At 37.0% G+C, this 26,679-nt stretch overlaps 2 protein-coding genes across 2 annotated transcripts; both read right to left on the bottom strand.

Annotated features, from left to right (window-relative positions):
• Positions 1 to 674: 674 nt before the first annotated feature.
• LOC139117801 (extracellular calcium-sensing receptor-like) lies at positions 675 to 15,375 on the bottom strand. Its single transcript, XM_070681050.1, has 2 exons — positions 15,184 to 15,375; positions 675 to 2,021 (listed from the first exon to the last, which is right to left on the bottom strand). Exons 1-2 carry the CDS (start codon positions 15,197 to 15,199, stop codon positions 805 to 807), a joined length of 1,233 nt encoding a protein of 410 aa, XP_070537151.1. The 5' UTR covers positions 15,200 to 15,375; the 3' UTR covers positions 675 to 804.
• A 344-nt stretch (positions 15,376 to 15,719) lies between these two features.
• LOC139117589 (extracellular calcium-sensing receptor-like) lies at positions 15,720 to 18,152 on the bottom strand. The gene is made up of 2 exons (XM_070680831.1): positions 17,333 to 18,152; positions 15,720 to 16,675 (listed from the first exon to the last, which is right to left on the bottom strand). The coding sequence occupies exons 1-2, from the start codon at positions 18,150 to 18,152 to the stop codon at positions 15,720 to 15,722; spliced, it is 1,776 nt and encodes a 591-aa protein (XP_070536932.1).
• Between the last annotated feature and the right edge of the window lie 8,527 nt (positions 18,153 to 26,679).

Here is a 26,679-nt window from a genome sequence, read left to right as displayed (position 1 = left end):
GGCTTTCAGAGGGTTCATGATTCTTTCGAAGAATATTTCCTACAAACTTTACAGGAAATTTATTATAGTCCAATTGGGATGCTGGACGTAATAACTTATACACTGTGCTTGTACGAAGGACTACATGTAGGACGAGTATGTAGATTATGTTACAAGCAGTGACAAGTGACAGATAATGGAATGGAGTTAATGACCATTGCATATTTAACAGGAAGTGCTAAAAAGCAGACAAAGTAGTCGATGTAACACTGAAGGTCAATTTTAATTGCGAAATTGGTGTTGCTTTCGCTATGGTCTATCCTGGCATTTACCGAACAGAGTGATTTGTGTATGTACCATTGTGATCGTATCAGAACATTTTGCCCACGGTAAAGAATTCGCATCGCTTCATCTGATTTCCTTCATACAATTGTGCCATTTGGTAGATTCCTGGAGTGACAGTGTCCCATTGATATAAAACTTTGACATCTTCTGGAATTCACATCGCCTAATTCCAATATCATAACGAGAACTCTAAATGTACCATTGTTAACGTTTCATAGCTTGTACTATTTGGGTCTAACTGACAGCGTCGCCATTATGTTTTATACAAAGCTGGTGAGAGGTCACTCAAGACAAAGAAGATAGATGGTATCGGACGGATTGCGAACAAAAAGTGAGCAATGATTAATGTTCACACAACACACGAAATTTATTCTGAAGCCAAATCTGAAACAACCGATCCGTAAGTAATTACATTAAAGTAAATTAAAATGTGAGATACTCTTCTTCCTGTTAATATTTAAACTTCAAATTCTGAATAAATTAAACGTAAATCTCGACAGTCTCCGTATCGGTCACGGCAAACTTAAAATTCATTCCAACTGGTGATCCTACAACGCTAGAATGGATATCAGAGTTGTACTTATCAAAAGCGATAGATTTTGTTGGGACTGTCTGTTCGCTGTTTAAGATAGTTTCAGCATTGGGTGCCATTATTCCGCCGGACAGTTCAATAGATCGGTCTGTCATTAAAATATTACTACTTATGTTATTTCCTACATTGGAGACGCACGTGTCTGTGTTGGCAACCATACCCTGCTTGTTCGTTAAGGAATAGACTGTTTGTCTCTCTGAGTGTTTCATGATCTGTTGTCTGACCGCTTCTTTTGTGTTGAATTCAGGTTTTAAAAGAATAATGTAAAATTTAGGTAAAAAGATACACACCAGTATAAATGTACTTGATACAAAAATTACTATAGCTTGGGACAGTGCTTTCAACTGTCCATAGGTCCAAAAGGAAACTGGATAGTAAATTGACCAAACGCTGAAATACATGAACATAGCAAATGTTATAAACTTTGCCTCGTTGAAGTTATTTGGCAATTTCCGGGCCCTGAATGCAAAGAAAAGACACACCCCAGCTAAGACCCAAGTATAGATACTTGTCGATAGGGCAAAACCATCAGACGTTGGTGTGCACTGAACGTATGTTTTGGTCGTTGAAATTTTAGTATTTCTTTCGACAATAGGAGGCGCTAACATATGAGTTATAACCACCAATGCAACATGAACAAACACAAATGTAAGGACAGTGAGAAACTGGTACTTGAGTCCAGCTAACTTCCTCTGAATGAGAGATGAACTCAGTCTGGCATTAAATATCGAAACTAATCGCTGTGTCTTCACGAATAATATCGCGACACATCCAGTATATGCAATGCCATTAGCAATACGTATAGTGCACAAAATGCCACTTGGTAGCCCTAAATAGGCAAGACAACCAACGTAGCAACATAGCAAAAAGATCAACATAAGATAGCTTAATTCTCGGTTACAGGCTTTAATTATGGGTGTGTGTCTGTGATAGATAAATGCTCCTGAGCAAAGGAGGGTTAGAGTTACACCAATGGCCACTAAAACTTCCAAAATAATTCCAGAGGTCGATGTCCATTTGATGTAATCCAGGATCTTCTCAATGCAGGCAGACTTTTCACTGTTTGACCAGTAGCCATCAGGACAAGTGGTACAAAACGCGGCACCTAAGCAAAATAGAAATAAAGTTTACGATTGGATTATGAAAGAAGCAATATTACATTAGCGTAGATATTATTCTATGAAGCTAAACTTTCCTTATCAAGCACATGAAGGACAAAATGTCTAGGTCGAAGCTTTGAAGAATAATAGCTCAAGCGGATGAGCTCATAAAACATGTGCTTCATTTCGGTATAAATTAATGTTTGATGCGACAATAGTAGTTTTTATAATAATGCGAAGAGTAAATTTCATCATAACTATCATAATATGATTTCGTTTTTTACATTTACCTATTTAAACTTGATCGTTCATGTGGGTTAACAAATTAGTGCTGCTCTTTAAAGACACATTAGGGACAAATTATCTGACACATTTGGCATTATTCATACAACTCTTGCCCTCATATGAATTTCAAAATATCCACGAATCGCTTGATCAAATCAGTCAAAAAACATTTAGAGAATCGTTTTGACCCTTCACCTTTCAATGATATCAAATCGACGCAAACAGAGAATCACCCCTCGAGACAATTACTTGCAAAGTATATTTCTTTTAATAGTAGTAGATATCGCTTCTGCATTCCTTTCACATATTTTTGCTTCAACATGAAATGACTCTTCTAATTTTACACCGTGATTAATTTAGTTTACTTCGGTACAGGTGTTCGGCACGTTTGTGGTCAATAATAGTAAAATACAAGACTTAAAAAAATATCGTAAAATACATCAATCATAACTATATATTAATATCGACAATTTTACAAAGAATACCGTTACAATTAATTCCGAACATTTGCGTCTCTTCTGATGGATGACTTTCAAATTAATACATGACAATCTGATGAATTCCTTAAACTTTTCTTGAGAAAAGTGATTCAATAAGTTTTATCGTCTGAAGAGTTTTCAGTGCAAATCCTAATTCGATAGCACACACGCCTCTTAACATGCACATTCTTGACGACAGAGAAGTTATAAATATTGTTCCTTGTCCTGACACAGTGAAAGGTAAGAGCAACCGATTTTAGCCAAGACCGTTTTATCTCAGCGAAAATTGGCATATTTCTTTGCTCAAATTGTATTATATATTTTCCTTATATATTTCTATTGCAAGTCTTGTTGAAAAATCGTCGCTGAGTAAAAATAAATACAAAAGTTGTTGAGTTTTTCCTACATTTTTTACATCCTAACGCCAGAGTACCTATCAAAAGTATATTAGATTTCGAGTAGCCCTTTCTGCATAATTTTTGATGCTGAATGTTGCAGAAGATTTTGGAGTAGCTGTTTTCACCCACTGCAAGCAGTTGCAACCAAAAAAAACACTACAACGCTTAATTATTTTAAGCGTTGTATTATTTATCTCTTATTATTTATCTCGGTCAGGTATACGGTAGACTTTTTCTCCTCCGGTGGCAGACTTATCATTGGTATATTGATGTTTGATTCTTCTTTCAGCGATTTATAATTTTTTACTAACTTTCCTCACACTTCTGTCGAAGGATTTTGTATTCTCTTATTCTTTCAGCGGTTATGTTATTCCTTCAATTTTCCCCCGTAATTTATAACACTGCAAAGTCTATCATTTCAATGCTCTGTTGAAGCTTTGTATTTTCAGGAAGTTTGTGGTGATGTGATCGTGTGGTCCGTATTGAATTATCGATGTCACTGTTTTTTTAAGCGTCATTTAATTGTGTTTTCATGTCACGTCTGAGATTCTTCAAGTATGCTTTATTTATTTTTAAGGCCGAAGCTGAGTGGTTTATTGCTCGACAGTTTTGGTACATATGCATCGGCGTTGGATATACATTGAAGTGCCTTGTTTTGTTGTCATGGATACAGGATTCCCAAACGACTGCAGCTACAATCCAATTTAAACTTTGCAGGCTGTGACAGATGATGTAACATAAGTTTCAATGGCTTTGTATCTTCAAACCATGCTTGCATACAACTTGTTGCTCTGATAACACCGCGTTGGACCAACTGTATGATAGCTCACAACAAAAATGCTGCTGACAGAGCATCTTATAATTCGTCGACCACAAAACTCAAAAAGCATACACGCTATACTTAAACTCATCGTTGCAATTACCCATGTACAGTTCATACACTCAATTTGACAAGAAAAACCACCAAGACAGTGATTAAGAAATGTGCAAAGTATTGCGAGCTGAAGTGTGCGAACTTTCACTCTGTACGGAGTCAGTTCTATTTTTGTAATTTAGTTTATTTTTAATCTATGTAATACAGTGGTACAGCAAGAGTCATTACGAAATCAATGCTTTTCAAAATGCATTTTCTCCGTTAGCAGATATTATTCGTTCTGGCAATGGCAAAGTAACCAATAAAATCCAGATATTATGGATTGAACACTCAATAAATTAATCGATTCAAATGTTTTTGAATTAAACCGCATCTATTGTTTTCGGATTGAATAGCATTATCAGTGTACTCGGCATTTTCTCCATTTAAGCAAATATTATTTGTTCTCGTGATGTATATTTTGATGTTGAAAAATCTTGCTTATTTTTTATTTTATAGCAAATGACGTTGATTTACTGGTTTATTTGCTCGTGTTCTGCAATTTTCTGCAATATCGTGTTATATGGCTAACCCCTAACCGATAAAGTCCAGATAATATGGATGAAACACTCAATAGTTTAATCGATTCAAAGTTTTTTTGGATTAATATGCATAATTGTTACAAAAAATCTTGAATGGAATAGTATAGCCAGTGTACTCAGTAGAGTTTTTTCTTAATGTGTGTCATTGCACGCTAGCTAGCTTGGTATGGAATCAAACATTCTTAACAAAATGTAGAAGCATACATGTCAATTACAATTGCTTGAATGCCGACTTCTTCGTAGACTTGCTTGGAAGTACACGATTAGTTTTCACAGAGTTAGTGCTAGAGTTTTCAAGTTTCGAATCCGCCAAGAGAAAACGTCACAAGTTCGTTGCAACGAACGATTAACTCTACTAAAGCCTTCGCGAAAGATACAGATTCCCCTATTTTGTGTCTTCGTGTAGAGCGAAAGAAGGGAATTACATAAAACTAGAGAGAGATATATTCTTGATTCATAGATTTTTCAAACAATAGATATAATAACAGCATATTTGACAGATAAGCGGAATTGTCTAGATTAAAGATATACGATTTCATCTGCTCATAAATCTCAATGCTGAAGTAGACATAGTGTTACGTTAGAAAAAAAACGGTGAAGTCAGCGATTTCTTTAAAATAAAATTAATTAAAACCAATCACTAACTGAAGTGATAAAGTACAAACTGTAAAAGTTTGTAGGCTATTTATTTCAGCTGGGACGGCACAAAGTTCCAGAGCTGAGTCAGACAGACTCATGAGTTAGAAATCCTTTGGCTTGTAGGCTTGAGCTTGATCCGTGCAAAGATTGAAATATATCCAGCCTGAGAGTGAAGGTCTTGAAAAGTCTTGAAGAAAACACTGCTGATGTTATCCAAAAGTCTGACTGAAAAAACTGCGCAACCCCTATTTATACTAAATGATTCTATCTAGAGAATACACGAACAATCTTGAGCTTCTATTTATATGCTATTTAATGTTCTAAAACTATCTTCACTTCTGGTAGTCTCGACTATGGATTTCCAGTAAGTTGTAACCGTGACTAATTGAATTCAAGGTCATGGAGGAGAATGACCTTAAGAATAAATGTTCCAGACTAATTTAACTCAGGTCACGGGTGGGAGCAAATGGCCTACATAACACAACCCCTCTCCAAAAAAGAATCGTTTTTCAAAAACAATCTTTCTTATACAAATGTGATAATAAGAGTGCGAAAAATAATATACTGTAAATGTGAGAGAGACAGTCTGCTATAAAATTATCTCTGCCCTTGATATGTCTGATGTCAAGGTCAAACTCCTGTAGCATTAAACTTCATCTAAACAATCTCCGATTTTTGCCTTTTCATTTCGGCAGAAACACAAGAGGGTTGAGATCAATATTATAATAATAATAATAATAATAATAATAATAATAATAATAATAATAATAATAATTTATTGCCATATGCATTAAAATACAATGGAAATTGATTTTTCACGTGCGCATTAGTGAAATAATTAAAAATATCATAAACTGGAATAAAAATACAAAAAATATCATAAACTGGAATAAAAATACTAAAAATAAACACACGTTAAAATACAAAGACTAAAAATATGAAATGTGAAACAAATATATTACATTTTATCTAAAATTCGAACTGCTGATGGATAAAAACTCTTGCTAAAGCGTTCAGATTTTGTTCTGATGCATCGATATCGTCGCTCAGAAGGTAAAAGTTTAAAATATTTATAGGCTGGATGATTTTCATCAATAATGATAGATGTGGTTTTCCGAATGGTCCTGGATAGATAAATTGATGGCAATGAAGGTAAATCTGAACCAATGATCTTCTCTGCAATGCTAACGACTTTTACTAGTGAATGAAACTCTGCAATAGTGATATTTCCAAACCAGACTGTTATAGCATATGTTAAAATACTCTCAATTGTAGTGCGGTAAAAGTTAATCAAAATGACACGACTCATGCCAAATTTCTTCAGGCGTCTCAAAAAATACAGGCGTTGCTGAGCTTTCTTAATTAAAGACTGTATTTGTCTGCCAAGACAAAGTATTAGAGAGTTGCAATTGAGTTCCAAGATATTTAAAAACAGACAAAATTTCAACCTCACTGCCTTGAATCACGATGGGAATAGTTGGCTGACTGACTTTCCGAAAGTCGATAATGATTTCTTTTGTTTTACTGACATTGAGTTCAAGATCATTTGTATCACACCATTCCACTAAGTTAACCATCAATATAAACCATTATCGGCTGATTTGAAGAAGAAACGTACAATATTTCAAAATGCTGTATTGCTAATATCAGAAATACACACTTTTTAATTGTAGAGAAGTATTCTGGGAGTTGTTAAATTTGTGTGAAAAATAGCAGACACGATGATCTATCCCATTACTATCCTCTTGCAATAGAACAGCGCCAACATCCACATCACTACAATCTACAGCTAATTTGAATGGCAAAATGAAATCCATTGTAGACAAGACTGGAGCACTTTGAAGTATGGCTTTAAGTGTATCAAATGCCTGTATGCATTGTTCTGACCAAAAAAGCTTTACTTTCTCTTGAAGTAATTTAGCCAGCTCAGTGATGATGGAGAAATTTGGACAGAATTTCCTGTAGTAACCAGCCATACTGAGAAAGCGCATCAATTGTCTACAGTATGTACAAGGTAAGTCACCCATACCCAACTAAACTCAGATTAGGAGATGTTGACAGCCAAAATTGCTTTGCTCAGTCTCTCAAAAATCTTCCGCATGAGTTAAATATGTTCCTCCTAGGTGTAGTTGTACAAGACAACATCGACAATATAAGCTTCTAATCCGAATATGAAGTCGTTTATCATCCGTTGGAATGTGGCAAGCAAGTTCTTCATTCAAAATGGCGTTACCTTGTATTGGACGAATTTGTCAGGTGTAACAAAGGCGGATATTTCACGGGCATGATCTGTCAGAGGGACTTGCCAGAATCCCTTGATTAGGTCAAATTTTGTGACATACTTAGCTTTTCCTGCTCGATCGATGGTATCATCGATCCTCGGCGTTTGAAAAGTGTCTATCTTTTTGAGAGTATTCACTTTCCTGTAGTAAGTACACATAAAGTAGCTTCAATCAGATTTTGGTACAAGAATGCATGGTGAACTCAGGTTACTGTTACTAGGTTCAATAAAGTCATTGTCCAGCGGGTATTTGACTTCTTCCTGGAGACATTTAGCTTTCGTTGGATTCAGTCTGTACGTATTTTGTTCCACAGGCTTACTGTCTCCGACTTCAACGTTGTGATAAATAATGTTTTTCTTTGTTGGAACATCTCAGAACAGGTGTTCATATCATTGGATAACTTCTTTCACCCGTTACTGTTGTGAAGGTTGCAGATGTGCAAACTTAGATAAAAGATTTTCCACAATTTCGGAATTCTGAAATTTGACCTATTCCAGCTTTGAATTTAAATTATTTTCACTCAAGTTAGTTTCACTATTGCTACCTTTATAATGGTTTGAACTGACTACACTGACAGGCTGTGTTACTGTAGGAGTATTTCTATCTGAGTAATATGGCTGAAGAATATTTATGTGGCATAACTGTTTTTGTTTACGCCTGTCAGGTGTCATTAAGATGTAATTTCAATCACTTGATTTCTTATCAATTAGATAGGGACAAAAATAACGGGCATGGAGTGGTTTGCCAGGAACCGGAAGAAGAGTAAGAACCTTTAGACTAGATTTGAACTTCCGTTTTGAGATGTTATTCCAATATTTGACTTTCATGGACTGCTGAGACGATTCAAGACTTTCTCTGACATGCCTTCGAAAGTTTTGTTCGAAATTCTAATACATATTGCAGAAGAATCATCGTCATTGGATAGAAATTTCTCTTTAAAGAGCTTGAGTGGGCCACGGACTGTGTGTCCAAAAACAAGCAAAGAGCAAAGAAGAATAAAATGAATTTCTTTGTCCCACTTCTTCTCAATGTCAAAACTGTAGGTCCTGATCATATCGTTCAAGGTTTGATAAAATCACTTAAGAGCACCTTGACCATCTGGGTGCCAGGTAGGCAGAGGACTTATATTGTTCGACGCCTGACTGACCAATGTCTTGTTGAAAATTCCACACAATTCGAGCCTTGATCGGACTGGACACATTTAGGGAGGCCAAATGAGGAAAAAATGGGCCGTGGAATGAGAAAAGGGCCCTCTCGGCAAATTTGCATAATAATAGAAAAACGCGTTTAAAGTTCCCGCATGAAAACAGCTAATTTCCACTCATGCATTGCGGTGTCTAGTGGAATTTATTCCATATTTTGCCCACTCAGATGACTTGTGGGTAATCATATGACCTCTTAGAACAGGGTAAGTTATCAACGCTGTATTTAGCTGCCATTTTGAACGTTGTTTACATGTGTGAGCGTGGTACAGTCGACGTTGTCATCGTCAGCATTAAGCGTCGTATTTCTCCAATGAGTCTAAAACAGGCAGGTAATATCACCTGAAAATGCGACTCTGTTATTAGTTCTGGACAAAACGCCTGGCCTGGATTATTTCATGGACATTGCACATAAATATCTTTCTATCGATGAGTGTTAACAGCTGTGTTGAACAGTGCAGACGAATTCAGTATCAGTATGAGTACTGCTGACAGCGGAAATGCCAATGTAACCCATGACATTGAATACCCGGACTCGAAGAAACTATGGTCAACAGTAATATTACAGAGACCGACATTACGAATGATGAAATGGTTGATGAATTTTTCAGTATTAAAGCTCACAGCATTTGTCGTACTCTCTTTGATGTGACGACTTGTTAAGATTTCAAGAATCACACATAGACACGCTGTAGTGTAAGCACACAAAATGTGTAATCCTGTCGCCAGCATGAATTTTAGTCCGGGCTTACAGTCATGTGTTTTACTTAATATAGCTTGACAAATTTTAATGTTTAAACATACTTTTAAAATTAGAATGAGAATAAATATTTGATATAAAGAACAAAGATACTGGAAAACTATCAAAAGAAAAAGCTACTGTCCTTTTTAGAGAGACTTGGTTATATTTTTCTTTATTTCTCAGTTTGTCTTTAAAATATTGCAGTTGCTGGCAATGTTCAAACCTTTTCAATTATTGTTTGTTTAATTCATTAAGTCTGGTTTTGAAAATGAAAGTCCTGCAGTATGACAGAAATAAAATACATTGAACTTAATATTGAAAACAACATACAATTGCAGGAAAACCTATATAATTCGCTGTATATAAGTATTTGTAGTCAACATGACTGAAGCCAAACTGACTCATTATATATGCAAATTATGCATAAATATGCAAATTAGGCCTGACCTGACCTAAAAACTTGATCAAATGAAAATTTAAGCTAGTGTCTTCACTATCTGCATAGCTACCAGGTGTTCACTCTCCTGTGTATCACCGTCCACTTCACCATATGGTCTCCCACTGCAAGTAAAACATCTACCATGTAAGTAGAGCCACTCCAGGACTTCATACTATCCTCACCATATTGCTAGCTTTAACATCCTGCTGAGATGTGGTGATATCGAATCAAATCCCGGACCCCGTGAAAGAAAAGCAAACTCATCTCTACGGCTGTTCTATCAAAATACAAGAAGTGTTGCCGGTCTTAATAAGCTTCCCAAATTTAACATCCAATTTTCTTACCCAGTGTTTGACTTGATTGTAATTACAGAAACTTGGTTGCACAGTTCAGTTAACTGTAGTGGACTTCTGAACAGTCAATACTCTATTTTTCGCCGCGACCGTGACACATCAACTACCTCCAAGTCTCGCGGTGGTGGAGTACTCATTGCAGTCAGATCGGACATTGAAGCTGACCAATGTCCTGAGGTTGATTCTAACGGTAATATTGAAATTATATGGATCCAACTCAAGCTTTCAAACACCAATCTTTACCTCGGTGTTGTTTACATGCCGCCAAATTCCAACCTTCAGTCATATAACTTCTTAGATGACAGTATCGACCATATAAGTAACCTTTGTACGCCCAATGAATCAATTCTACTGCTAGGATACTTCAATTTACCGGACATATCTTGGGTTTCTGATGTGGAGCTGGACCACTTTGTTCCGAGTGCATGGTCCTCTGCATCGTCCGAGAGATTTATTGAGACTCTTAATGAACACAATCTCCACCAAGTAAACGGTCATTCAACCTGTGATGGACACACTGTCGACCTGGTATGTTCAAACTTCAAACAAATCTCCGTCGCACTTTGTGAATCTCTTATCCCATCGAACCACATTCCACTTAAATGTGACATTAATCTGGCAGCTCTGAAGCGGATTTCTTACAGTGATCATTTGGTTTACAACTACAAAAACGCGGACTTCATTCACTTAAATACCATCATTTCCACACTTGCATGGTCTGCTTTTCTGAACAGCTCAAACATTGACAAAGATGTAGAACTGTTCTACGATATTTTACAATCAGCTATAGATGACACTGTTCCTAAAGTCCGCATAAAAAGAAGGAAGTTCGCTCTGTGGTTTGATGCTGACCTGATCTCCCTTGTTAGGGAGAAGGAAATCGCCAGACGCCAGTATAAACGTTCTAAATCCCTTACCGACTACTCTGTTTTCTCACGTTTGCGTGCCCAACTTAACCTAGCCAAGGACGTACTTTATCGGGAATATCTCTCAGATGTCCAGTCCTTCATCCACGATAACAGCAAACGCTTCTGGGGTTATGTGAAATCTAAACGCAAATTAACTCTGAATTCTTTGAACTTTGAATTTAATGGTAAGCATTCTAACTCCAGCTCCAAGGCTGTTCAAATTTTTGCAGATTTTTTTGCCTCTGTGTTCACTGAAAACAATGATCCTAATCTGCATGAGCTTAATTATCCATGTTTTGGACAATTATCACACGTTAATATATGTCCGGACAGTATTAAGAAAGTCATCGCTTCTCTAGACTTGAACAAAGCAAGTGACCCGAACAGTATCTCCGCCTGCATCATTAAACACTGTACCGATTTTCTTGTTGTTCCCCTCCAAATTTGATTCCAAAAATCAATTTGTCTTGGTCACATTTCCTCTCAGTTTAAACAGGCCAATGTTGTCCCCGTGTTTAAATCTGGTCGTCAATCAGCTGTTAAAAATTACCGCCCGATCTCCTTGTTGCCTCTTTTTGCTAAGACCTTCGAGGGAGTTATTGTTCCTCATATCTATCAACATATTAAACCAAATATTTCCATCGACCAGAACGGATTTGTTAAAAAACAGATCCACTACAACTAACTTAGTGGATTATACAGATTTCATCTCTGTTTCACTGAACAATAAACAACAGGTAGATTCAATTTACACGGACTTTAGCAAGGCTTTTGACAGTGTCTGTCACACACTTCTCCTGTACAAAGCCGCCAAATTTGGTAAACATGGTAACTTGCATAGTTGGCTGGCTTCTTATCTTCATCTTAGACGACAGAGGGTAGTGTTTGGTAGTTGCCAGTCAAAATGGTACACTGCTTCGTTAGGTGTGCCCCAGGGTTCACTCTTGGGGCCACTACTTTTTGTTATGTTTATTAACAATATTTCACTGTTAGACATTTCTGCAAAGGTCAGCTTGTATGCCGAGGATGCCAAGATCTATCGCACCATCACATCCCTCGCTGACTGTGTCATGTTACAGCAAGATCTTGACAAATTTGGTCAATGGTGTAACAACTGGAAGCTGTCACCTAATATCAGTAAATGTAAATTTATCAGTTGTACACTTAAGAAAAGAATCATTTCCTCTCTTGATTACTCCATCAATGGTACTCCTCTTCAACGGGTCTTTGTTGTCAAGGATTTAGGCATTTACCTTACTTCCAACCTTAATTATTCTTTTCACATCAATAACATTGTTTCTAGAGCCTTCAAATCTCTTGGTTTTATTAAGCTTCTCTGCCAGCCATTCAATGACATTTCAGTAATTATTTCTCTGTATTTTGTTCATATAAGATCTATTCTAGAGTATGGCTCTGTTGTGTGGTCACCCCACCGGCAGGGTCAGTCAGAAAAAATTGAGCGAGTACAAATTAAGTTTGTGAAATACATTTGTCGCAAACTCAATGTTCACTGCAGTAAATCCAGCTACCCATTTTATTGCAGAATTCTGAACATTCCTAAGTTATACAATAGAAGACTAACCCTTGACATGTGCTTTTTATACAAAATAATTCATTCACATTATGATTCACCAAATATTCTAAATCAAATCTGCTTTTATGCCCCCAGTAGAAATTTACGCAAGAAACCCCTTTTTAAACCTGACTTGTGTTCAGTTAATTGCAGAAAATTCTCGACAGTGCCTAGATGCATGTCTGTTTTTAACGATATCTCTTTCAAATGTAATGTAGATATTTTTTCTACGCTGTGTAGTTTTAAAACTATTTTATCCAGTCATTTTAACAGTTCTCTTTTTTGATTCGTGTATGTTTTTTTCAATTTAATGTAACGTGTTACTTTTGTGGTTGTCTTGTACATTTGTCTTGAGATTGGGTGACTTTTTTTGTTTCGCAGATCTGTTAGTGGGTTTGCCCGTTGATCTGTGTATCAAATATAAAAAAAATAAAGGTAGGACTTTGGAACCACTATTTGATGTCTTATAACCCAATCGTCATCAACCAAGACATCTGGAGGTCTCCATTTGTGCATGGCAATACCAGACTTTGTACAATAGTAAACAGGACTATCTGATGTTTCAGCTTCATCAACAATCCTGTCAAATAAATACTAAAATTATCTAGGTCCTAGTGTGTTGTTCTGCAATAAGATGTGATCTAGAAAATGTCTAACCTCGGCAAGCAGAAAATTTACTGGAGGTTTCAAATCCACTTAGGATAAGGGAATGATGCGCATGAAACACCTGACTGAGAAAGGTGCAATTGAAGTCAACGTCTCTGACATCATATTTGAGCATATTTTTGTTCTCAGAAGTTTTCTTTGACATGGCTCGAGTAACAGCATATGTAGGATACAAACAGGAATTTCCTGTTCACTTGGCTCTCGATTCTGATTAAAATCAAGTTTATAGGTAACAACTTGATTTGTAATGACCTTGCCCCCAGCAAAATCGTTTTCAAGAAGAAGGTGAATCCCAGCAAAAGGAAAAAAGGTCTAATACCTAAATTCACGGGTCCAGAAACAAAGTCCAAGGACGAATAGATATTATGGAGAGTAACAGGAATGTATTCACCACAATTTGTCCCTTAATAACAACTTGCAAACCTGAAAATGAATTTCTAGAATACGGCAGGGCATCTTGAATAAATGATTCAAAAATACCCATAGTGCTGTCTTGAGCAGAATTGACCTTGACTTCATTAATCAGGCATAAGAGGGGTTTAACCTCAGAAAATATATTGCACACATTATTCGACTCTAATTGTGATGATGAAGAAATAAAGCCGGTGGTTATATCTATGTACCGAATCTGAAGTCCTGTACAAACATACACAGGGGAGGGGTAACAGCCAGAGTAACTTAACAATGACAAGAAGAGTGCACTTAACCAAATGTGAAATGGTTCGTCTGGCTAAGGTTGGTACACATGCCCCTTGACTTTTAAAGCACAGTCTCGTTTAAGAAGTTTATTTCTTAGGTCAAGAAATCACTTAAATCCTGTCCCTAATGGGGCCATTTCTGACTTATATGATATAATATATATATATATAGGAGAGAGAGAGAGAGAGAGAGAGAGGAGAGAGAGAGAGAGAGAGGAGAGTGATAGAAGAGAGAGACAGAGAGAGAGAAGAGAGTGAGAGAGAGAGAGAGAGAGAGGTTGTCATAAAGCCATTATGGTGATAACCGGGAGGCACATTGTATACATTTTGTGTGTATATATATATATATATATATATATATATATATATATATATATATATATATATATATATATTTATATCGTGTATCACAGCGTGTATCACGGTTTTTACTGCAGCACGGCCGGCCAACGTGTATCAGAAAACAAGCGACTGAGTAACGTAACATACCAAGTAATTCTCTACGCATAACATAACATACAAGAAGCAGACGATCTGCGATTGATGAAGTACTGAGAGAGTTGGTATGGAATTGTTAATGCTTTTTCGCAGCATTTGCTTGCCACAAAATTTTATCTTTTTACGAGCATCATTCATCGTTTTGTTATTTTTTCCCCTTGTTGGCACGCCTAGAATATACCATTATTATGTGATGATCAATCATAACAAGGTGTTAACAACATAGCCATCGTCAATCACGACCATCTTTTGTTAAGTTATCAGGGTGTACATGATAAAATTTTTCTCCGGGAGGTTCATTGTGTTGATCAACTCGTCCTCACCCTTGGCTGCAATCCAGAAAACGCTTGTGCTGGCTTGGTTTGGCATGACCATAAAACGTATTAAACGATCTAACTTATCTACTTCTGAGAATCCCTGTTTCACAAGTTTGTGTACTAATAAGTTGGGTCTAATTCGAAAGCCTTCAAGTTACAATAGTCTGATTAATTTCAAAGAAATCAAGTGGTCAAACGAAAAAGTTGTACTGAATTTTTAAATCATAACTTACCAGTGACATTCGCCATTTCTCCTTCGGCACACGGCACACATTTAAAGCAACATGGTGGCTGACCATCCAAAATTGATTTCCTCGTACCGAGAGGACAGGGCGTTGAGCATAACGAAATTGGTATCTCAAGTTTATGAAATAGAAGAGAATTTAACAAAAGGCTTGGAGTTATAAGCTTGATTTGCGTATCTCCTTTCCTTTGCACTTATGATATATATTTGTTGCGTGTTATCACACTAAGCGACGGTATAAAAAGAGATTTCAATCAGTTCACGACATGTGTGCATGAGCAATAGCGAGTGCATATTTGGAGTGAACCTGTAAAACTCGAGTGATATACCCGTTTCTGAGGTGCTTTATTGATATTAAGTATTAAATTGGAATTCTTGAGTCAAACGTCAAGAAAGGAATTTTTTCTGGCTGAGAACTCATACCAGTTCCAACCATGCTACATTGCGAATTTAGCACGCTTATTTTCACGTCTTGAACAATCCGATACCAGTATTTGCGCCATCAATATACTGATATGAAATTACTTAATTTATTTTATTTCCACAAGCAGTAAAGGTGCATTCACATGTCTCTCTTACATCACATACCTTTGTACTGCCATCATTCCATGGGATGGCGTCATCTCTCAACACCAGTCTGTTTGTTTCAGCTCCTCCGTCGAAAAACCCAACTCGAACCAAATCAATACCATCAGTTCGGGCATTCTGCCAATTATTTATTTCGTATCTTCCCTTGCCTTTTTCGTTATCTTCCAAGTTGTAACGTGTACCTTCGGTCCCATTGAACGTAATATTTTTGAGATACTTCAACAGTTGCCATGGTAGCAGGGATGTCACGTTAGGGCATGATCCGTTCTCAAGACGTCCATAGGGTTCTTTACACTTTACGATGTTGTCAAGTGCTTGACCGACCGCGTACACCGCGAGGTATACGTTGTACGTTATCCTGTAGTTCGTACTTTTGTACGATTGTGTTTGGTCAAATGTGTGTGAGTCAGAACAAATAGGAAGGGAGTATTGGGTGCTCAGAATCTCCAGCCCTGTAGAATTTTTGCCGCCACCATCATCTGCAAGAGTTTCTGAACTTTGTGTGTGACTGTCACTACACGTCAGGTTGACCCTCTCAATTCGACCTGTAACCGTACTGTTACTAAACCGACACTGCTCTCTTATTGCCGGATGTGCCATATTAGCTGTGTCTTCTTCCTCAACTCCGTTTGCATTCAAAGGGGGTGTTACTGATGTTATGCCATTGCTGTGTATCAAGGGCATTTTACATTTAAATTCTTCTTCCCACATTTCGGTGAGGAAAGGATTTTGATGTCTAGTTGTGAATGGAGACACACTTCTGAGGTACTCAGCAAATCCTGGTATATGACCCTGGGATAAGACAATACCTAGCGTGCCATTGACCTGATGATACATGCCATGGGCAACATCCGGGTTATCCGACCAAGTCTCACATGCCAACCAAATTCGATCTGAAATACAACAAAACTAAAATGCATGCAACTTGTTGAATCGAGAAGGATTCTTTTCTAAAACAACAACGAACTGTATGTTTTCGGATCAGTCAGTAGGTTGGAAAGAGTCAAAGGCCAGAGAGAAGAATTATGTCCGTTGGTTTTCCATGCAAAAAGGTATCTGTTGTAAGCAAGTTTTCCCCATGTTTTGAACTGTGTAGTTTGCTCATAGGCAGGAAATTGATAGTCATACTGAAATCGTAAATTCTGACGTATGCCAAGCAAAGTCAATCAATATTCAACCATAATCTGCTGTCCAAACATGTTTCAACAAGTTGAAAATTCACTGAGTAATAATGCAATTAAGTACGGTTTATTATCATCGCATGTATGACTATTGTATCAATAGCGAGATAATATTGCTACTAAATAAATATTGACGAATACAGTAGTTTTAACAAATAATCCAGTATTTTCGATAAAAATGACATACGCAAAACTGAAATCATCGATTTCGATGAACGTTCAGCTAATTTTCTTTGACAAAAAGGAATCCGTTTGTCAATATTAAATGCCGACTATTGGCAGATAGAATTTTTACCAACTTGATTGCTTGATTTGTTGTAAAACTTGAGTACTGTTTTTATAGAGCTTCGTGGCATTGCTGTGGCATACCTGTGATATTTTGGCGCATTGCTTCCTTAAGAATAGCTCTCATTCCTGTAGACTGAATGAATGTAGCTATAACCTTTATTGACGGGTCTTTCTTGAGCAAAGTCACGATTTCCTCAACATAACGCTGAGTAGTATGAGTTGGTAGTAGTCTACTGAACGCCACGCAGACACCGAGCTCCTCCACCCCGTCAATCACCATCTGTATACCTGGGCGGCCGTAGTCATCATCTGTGGCGATTGTCGCTATCCATCCCCAGCCGAAATGACGGATCAGCTCTATCATGGCGAGGGATTGTGACAAATCACTAGGAATTGTCCGCATAAACGACTTGTAGCGTAACCTGTCTCGTAATAAAGTGCTTGTCGAACCATGGCTAACAAAAGGTATGTTGTACGTCCCGAATATAGGATTGACTGCCATTGAGACTGACGAACGGGACGCACCGACGACTGCTTTCACCGACTGACTACCAAAACTCGCCGACTTGACGAAGTCAATCGCTGTTTCAGCTGACGGCGCTATCGAGGCACACGTGTCTCGTATGTCATAGCCTAATTTAATACCTGGTACGAAGCCCGGGTTGTTATTGATTTCCTCAAGTGCGAATATCATAGCCTCTGCGAGTCGATAGCTTTCAGGAAACAGACTGGAACAGACATGCACGATTGGCCCTGATTCTAGACTCTCATCTTCTCGGCGAAGCTCAGTATGAAATGGAAACATTCCACCAATGATGATGTCTCCACTCTTGTAAATACGTTTTGTTGTTGTTGTTGTGACGATCTCTGTTTCACTTGCCACCATCAAGCTAACTACCATGGTAAGATATGAGCTTACGAAAATCGCCATTCTACAGTACTTGTAAACGGCGGTTTAAGATCTGTTTGTTCAGATATGTAATGAAGGTTTTCCAATTAAATGACTACTGTACGCATTATATCCCATGATCCATCGCAAGTTTAATTCAATGTAATAAGTGTAGTTCCCCATGCCCACCGATGTTTTCACAGACGAATTTGAAAACTGACTGCCCACGACAACATTTAGTCAAAGGCCTCTCTTTTGTAATGGTCCATTTCTCATTACAATAAAGAGCTTGTATTGCTCTTAATTTGGACACTTGAGATCAGTTTAAATGGTTTCGACCTCTGAATTGATAATGCGTTTGACATTTATGCGCCTTTTATGAGGCAATAATTGTACGTTCTGTATGAATTGATATGACAGTTTTAGATTGCTTGAAGACAGCCTTCTGTCGTATGTGATACTTTTATCCTTATTTTTATGAGGTCATGAATGATTAACAAAAAATAAATATTTAATAATGGTATAAATGAAATTTTCATAACCCTCTTGCAGTAAACAGTTAAGTGGTTCTAATATCCCATTTATTTTATGACATTTTTCTGAGTCTCCGACAAGAGAACGTGTTAATTATTTGGCGAAATATTCCTTATCTCGTCCTACTTTCAATTAGCTTGACAGCTAGTTGATGGAATAGATCGATTTACCATAATACATTTTGATTTCACCTCACTTAATTTTGATATCATCTGCATTTTACATTTTAATGTCGGTATTTTTCGCCATGAAATGAATAATAATTTCATGTAATGATTGTATTCCATACTGTACAAGTTGAAACTCGATATGGACCCTTTGTGTTATAACTGGGGCTACCTATAGGTCCATTTCACTTCTTATTATAACATTCTTTCAGTTAGTAGCGTATTATCCAACTGTACGTAAAGCATTGTGCCTACAAAAAAAAATAGTGATTTCATACTCACACTTATCAAATGATACACATACACAACGTACTCAATAGCTGAAAACCAAGCTGGAATAACAGATTTCTCTCCCTCCTATTTTCCTCGTCCCCCCTTCTCTTTGCCTTTCTGTCTCGTATCATTCCAGCCTAACTCTCCAGCTACCACCTACGCTACAACATAATAGGCTACAGACTGTCTAAATATCATTTTTCTAATCATGCCCTTTCAATAGCGAATGTTACACCTTCCTTTTACGGGCCGAATATTTCGTTTTCTAAGTCGTACATTCCCCAACCTTCCTTTAAATATAAACGTATCGAATACGTGTTTATCCGATTATGTACCTACCTGCAATATGTCTACGCGATTGACTGCAGGATGAAATCACTGAGCAAGGACCATGTTTTGCGTGGCTATTATACACACTATCTTAAACCTGATACTACAAATTGACTGATATACCGCATTTCTTTACAAATTTGTTGGGAAATTGCGGAAAGTTTCAGATGATTCCAACAATCTTGTTATTTGTTCTCCAGGTGAAAAGATCACAAAAACCTGAAGCATTAGGATTAGTTATGAAAAAAACAGATTATATATATATATATATATATATATATATATATATATAATATATATATTATATATATATTATATATATATATATATATATATATATATATATATATGCAAATGATATGTAGTATTAATGTATCGGGGGGGGTTTGGATAGGCCTCATATTACCATCTACAAACTTAATTGTTCTCATTTGCGCATATTACCGACACTTGATGTGTGATCTGTTATATATGAAGGTCATTTTCCCCTTCCAGTGACCTGAGTTGAATTCAGTCGAGAACACTCTTAAGGCCATTCCCCTCATGACCTTAAATTCAATTAGTCACGTTTACTACAAGTGAAGATACTTTTAGAATGGCAATTAGCATATCAATAGAAATTCTCGATTGTTCTGATATCTTCTGGATGGAATCAATTTTATATAAATACGGGGCTGTAACAGATTTTAGGCAGACTTTGTGGATCACATCAGCAGTGTTTAGTTCAAGTCTTTTCGAAACCTTCACACTTACGCTGGATTTATTCTGTGAACTTTGCGCAGACCAACCTAATGCCTGCAATTCAAAGAACTTCTTACTCATTAGTCTGTCTGACTCAACTCTGGACCTTTGTGTACCATCCCAGCTGAGATAAGTAGCCTGTAAACTTCTGCAGTTTGTACTTTATCACTCAATTTAGTGATTAGTTACAGTTAATATATTTTAAAGAAAATCAGTGACATCGCCATTTTTTCTCAGGTTTCACAGCTTAAATGTACTAAGCAACGTTTCGGAGAACGCCAACTCTGACAGCTGAAGACAGCCACCTGTACATTACCTATTAATAACAAAAGACAAAGGCTATGATGCTCGCTAGAGACCTAGTCAAAAAATTCGCCATTGTAACAACTGTGAGGCGACAAATGTAAAATAATCGGTTTACAAATTCAAGAACGTTTTAAACGACCATCAGCTCGTCACAAATCTTAAATCTTCTTAGCTTGCAAACAAATCCCATGGAGAAGCAGCGTCATTATTTTGCGATGCCTACATCTGCCGCCATTTTGTTCTGTTTTTTCTGAGACGTAGTCTGAATGGGAGTTTAAAATTCCGTATCATGAAATCCATCCAAATTGAGTTGAAGTCGAGCATATTTTATCATTTTTATAGCCTTTCTTAAATGTTCTCGAAATCATGGCTTGGCAAGTGACGGGGGTTTTGTGTTATGTTTTGCCCATGCGCCGAATAACGCTACGCGAAGTCAACAGTATGATCTTAGACCTTTGTCAATAGTCAAAAATGTTCATCCTAAAGACACATCAACCAACCCGAACCGTACTTGCGCCCTCACAGCTAAGCCCAGCTAGCGCTTTGCTGGCGAGGACTTTTATCGTGCGACAGGCTTTGATTAATTTTACAGAGCGCTGAGGGCGTATCTCCGTTTGGAAGATGAAGGGAGCTGCGCAATGTCGGTGAACAACGGGCTGTGAAGAGTCGAGTAAACAAATCGACGTAACTGTAGACAAAGCAGTCCGAAAAATATTGATATCACGGTGAGAACTACAACAACAACCTTTTGAAGTTGACAAACAAATTTCACAAATGTGTAATTGTGATAACCTTGCAATCGACTCACGCATTTTAAAGTGATAAAAATGACCATAACCATCTCTCAGCTTACCATCTTCAACTGAGGTGCTATGTTAAATTAATATAGAAAGTTGTGCCACTGTGAGAGACTTGTATAAACAACGTTTACTTAAACAGCTACCTCTTTGTAACCTTGATAATGTTTCACATCGATAGAAGTATGGAATACATGATAGCTGAGATAAACTCTGAAAAAATCACCTTAAGCATTCGTTCTTATTGAATTTTTACTACTGTTTCACTAGTTTGACACAAAAATACAGTACGAGGTATACATTGTAAGTTCGTATGTTCGTCGGAGTATAGCAAGGCAGTCTTCCGTGCTGTTCACCGGTGTGAGATGGAAGACTGTACTACTGTCATCACCTTCTGTATTTCCTGAATTATCTGTGTTATCATCTGTGTTGATTCCCATGTTTCCTCATGGAAGGTGTGAAGCAACGGCAATTTACATTTAAATTCTTCACGCAGTTTCATTGAGGGATTGATTCCGACGTCCCGTTGTTTGAATGGAGAAAGTCCTGAAGCATTCGACCTAGCCTGGGATATCACTCTGCTATACAACCATAGCTACCTCCTTTGCCAACCAAACGCGATCTGATTGAGAAAACAATGCGATTGTGAGATGTTTCTGCTAGCATTACACCATTTTTGTCGATACACTTACCGTAATAAAAACATGAACAGTACAAAGGGGAGATAAGAGTAACAAAGATATTGTGATTGCTAGGTGTTTTGGGCATTTGTTCGTGTGATAGCTTGTCTGCTGCGAAGGTTTATGAAAGTCAATTCTTTGGAAACACAAACAAACTATCAATAAATAAACAGATATAAGTAGTGAATAAATAAATAAATGATAGATTGTTTTTTTACCTCCGCAATTTCTTTCTCGATTGCCAGATATTAGGTATGAGGTAAGTACTACTTTGTTAGAACTTTGAGCACAATAAGTAAAACTTTTTATTAATATAAAACAATTTCGTTTGCATACCTGTAATATCTTCACGTACTGCCTCTTTGAGAATCTCCGCCATTTCTGTTGGTGTATATTTTTTACAGTTGGGACTTCTTTAAGTAAAGTCACAATTTCTTTAACTTCACGCCGAAAATCGTATGTTGCAAGTAGTATACCGAAAGCCGCGCATAACCCAGGTTTTACTCCAGAAAGTTATCAAAACTGTAAACAAAGGTCTTCTCTTCCTGTCAGGGGTTTGCTTTATTTTGTTGATGTTCATTTACTTTAGTGTTTACGTTCATCGAATTTTCACGGGTGATGCACAAGTCTGACATGTCGTTGAACTACAAGATTTGTGTCGGAGAAAAACCCTAGTATACTCATTAGCAGCCCCTGTCGTTTGTCAAGGGTTTAGGCAATCAACATTAGGCTCACAGGCACGACACCGCCGGATTGGAACGTGTGGGCTTGTTCACAACACCCCAAACTATGCCTTTGGTTGTTAGTATCACTGCCAGTTTCGCCGATTTGATTAGGCTTTCAATTGATTGGACTTCCGGGACGGTGTTCGTGCCATTTATTAAACCGATATTTCCTGAATAACACAGCCAGGCGCCTATGTGTTCATTCGTGCAATTTATAGGCAACGAAGTTTGTTCTTAAATTTTAGAACCATCAAGTTAATTATTAAATATGTACCACACTTTACTTGCATCGAAGCGCGCGTACTACAGGTATTTGCACTGCAGTGCAATGCAAAAACATGATATTTCTAAATGTTAATGAGTATTTACCAGGTTAACCCGGAACTATTTTTGTTTGTAAACACACAAGCTACCTACAAGATTTCATTTCACTTTGATTTGGTGCCAGTTATCGTAAAATGGATTACATTACCAATAAAAACTACGACGGACAAAATTGCATGTACTTATCGCAGTGTGAGGATGATTTTTATTATCGGGAAGAGAACTTTTTCGTCAGCGAAGCAAAAAGACAACGGCGCAGTCACAGTTACGTGTGCTTTGATCCACGGTAGGCGGCGCAGTGGTCATGCATGGCCACGGCGGCAACAGTTTATCGAACAATTAGTAGCTGTGGGCGCAGCGGAGCCAATTATTAAACAGTTAACATCTTCAACGCAATGACATTTTTTCCAGTAGTTTTCTCACCGAACATTCCCTGATATCAATCTTTAAGAATACTCGTGCTGTGGTGTATTCGGTAGTCCTTTAACGAGCGAAGCGAGTGAAAGGACTGCCGCCAAATGTCAACTTTCTCTCCTATATGGATCTGACAAACCGGAAGTCATATTTTTTTTCTTCAGCACCCGCAATTCAAGCATTGAGGTAAATATGAAATTCAACTAAAACTACTTCCAAACTCTCATGTAATTAAAATCGTGCCTCTCTTTATAACTTATTTATATAAGATATTATGTACCATCTCGAGAAGTATCATGATTTTGAAATTTCACAAACAATGGAGCTAATGAGGGTGGTTGACTGAAGGTAGAAGCCCCCCCCCCCCACCCCACTAAATGGGTTAATGATACAAACCAGAGATCTTGAAGGAAGAAAGTGCATTTTTTATTGACGAAAAGCTACGAAAAATCGTTCATTCATCAAACACTGAATTATATCACTACATTATTACCATTTATCCAATGGTCGCCCATCTCATATCTGGTAATGGAATGGAGAAGGAACAGATACAAATTTAAAATAAGAAGCGAAGAATGGAAATTTGAAAGTGAGCAAAAAAGGAAAACCCAAAAATTAGTTGCCATACGCACCAAAAAAGGACAGACGAAGAGAAGGCACTAGCTGGTTATAAACAGCCAATAGAGAAACATGAAAACGGAACTGTAAAATGGTACATTAACGACAAGATAAGTGAAAGACGCGATAAAATGTCCATTTTAGGCATGATCCCTGATTTCTATAAGTCAGGGCCTTCTATCCATTGCGATAGAGATGCAATTTTTACCCTAATGTACTCCATTTTGACAAGTGAGCGATTTTGATTGAAGCCCTGATAACTGCATTATTTTTATAATTTATTTTCAAACAAAAGTGGTTCGTGTTGATGTGCTAACTGAAAGACATTTAGAGAACCGTCAGTGCTTGCTGATTAGGACCATGCCTACTCCGCGTTTTAACAGGTGCCGCAATCAAAAAAAGGCGTCAACAGAAAAGTAAAAAAAATGTAGTATTTCCTGCACATAAAACATCGTTTTCATAAAAGAAACAAACATGATGCCATTTACTTGTATTCACAACACACGATGACTTACATTTTGTTGTTGTTATCCTTATTTTCTCCGTCACATGATTACATTTTCAAAATGTCGAGATCTAAAATGATATTAAAACGTTCGAATTTTTATGCCACTGTCAACACTTATGACAGTGTTATACACTCTTTCGGTCTTTAACGGGTCTTACTCAAAAACAACTCTTGGAAAACTGAGGATATTTTGAGATCACATTTCTACCCATTTTCAGCTATTTGGGTTTTAATCATGGTTTCGATAAACTCTGCGATTAATTCTATCTTGAGTCGACATTTTGATTGTCAGCGATTTATTCCTTAACATGGCGTACTTCGCAGTAGCAATGTTTTGTTTATGTGTTGGCATTCGCATCAGTGCATGAAGCAAATGATTGATATGTTTAATCATGAAATGCAAACCGTATGATGTACTAATTACAATGGAATTCTTAACTAATTGACAACTGCGTTGACTAGTACATGAGTGAGCAAATAGGCCTCTTTCTGTGTTGTTCCGGATACGTAGAGACATTTTACAGGCCTTAACTTCGCCCCAGCAAATTGACTTTCTGCAAATTCTAGACCAAATAGCGGAAATGATGTTGACGGCCGTGACCTACATAACATAGCCATGTAACCTTTATAAATCTATTGTTCGGTAGCAAACAAGTTCACAATTTTCAAATTCGATGATTTCATCTCTGTTATTCGTATAACAAACTACAAAACAAAAGCGGTTGCAAACAAAGTATACTAATTTAATATGCTAACATGAAACGGCAATATACTCAGTTAACACAGGCATGTTTGCACCAGATTATTGTTTGTTCAACTGAACATTTCGTTTCAGGGAACCCCACCAGAGAAGAAATACTAAAACAAACCCTAACAGCAGCCAATGAATCTTTTGTAACATACCCTGTACCGATTAACAATTCAAACCTCGTGGACAAAAACACATTAATTAGTAAACTAAAATAAAAGTTATGCTCTTGATGTCTCTTCGAAAATCTAAAATGAATAACTTTCTTTTTCTCATGCATTTTAAAGAGGAATTCAGTTTATTTTTTGTAAATTGACGTCTTTTGCCCTTTTTTGATTAGCATATAGTGTCAAAGCAACCTCGGGTGTAAATTTCATTTTGCGTTGACCCATTGGCATTAGACGAACTATATTGACTAACTCGAGATGTTGCCTACACTGCCAGGTGCAGTGTCTAGCTAGGAGGTAATATCAGTCGATCATAGAGGAATTGGACATTTAGCGGACTGTGCGTAGATATGTGTGGTGGTTTTGTTTTGTCACTATCTGATCTGCTGGACAATGTTTCAACTTTCGCAGAGTTGATATCTTTGTTATTGACTGATAATACCGCCTGGATGACAGTGTTGACAACACCTTGATTTAGACAATATGTCTAGTTCGTCTAGTGCAAATTGGTCGACGAAAACCACTGTATTCTATAAAGCTACAATGAACAACTAATATTTCCTTGAGCAATCTACGAATGTCCATCGTGTCTAACATACAGTTAACTTCATTCTTATAAACCACATTTAGCTTTAAGCGTAAATATTGGAGATGTCTTTTCTGATTCTAATCTTTATTCCATACTCCTGGTACACATATCTCATTGTAAGAACAGTACATAATCAGCTGGTTAGTAGTGTCAAATAGTTCAAGAGGTCGTCTATTCACTTTCAACATTCGGGATCATAAATCTAAATATGACGCCATAAGATTATTGGTAAACCCTCAGAGATGGACTTTTGGGTAGAATGACTCAAAGTGTGAGAAAACAGTTTGTTTGAATTATATTTAATAATATAGGTAAATAGAAAATACACTTTCACTTTACATAAATGTTACAGGGTGATTACCTTACGTATAGCATAGTAATTGTGAGTATAATATAAACATTACAAAAACTACAAAACTCACAGAAAATATATAAATTCAAAGTTTTTCTGAGGAACACAATAATTTAAATGTATTTACAATTGAGCAACTTAAGAGAGATGTAATAGTTTTTAACCATTTCTAGGAATCAGATGTCTTTTTATATAAAGCAGTTTTTAAATTACATAAAGCACAATGTAACATTTATATATTATATATTATGATAATATTTATGTTA

Source organism: Ptychodera flava, chromosome 18, assembly GCF_041260155.1.
Source record: "Ptychodera flava strain L36383 chromosome 18, AS_Pfla_20210202, whole genome shotgun sequence".
NCBI classification, from domain to species: Eukaryota; Metazoa; Hemichordata; class Enteropneusta; family Ptychoderidae; genus Ptychodera; species Ptychodera flava.
Note: the sequence above shows the minus strand (reverse complement) of the source record. Positions and strands in the feature narration are given on the sequence as shown.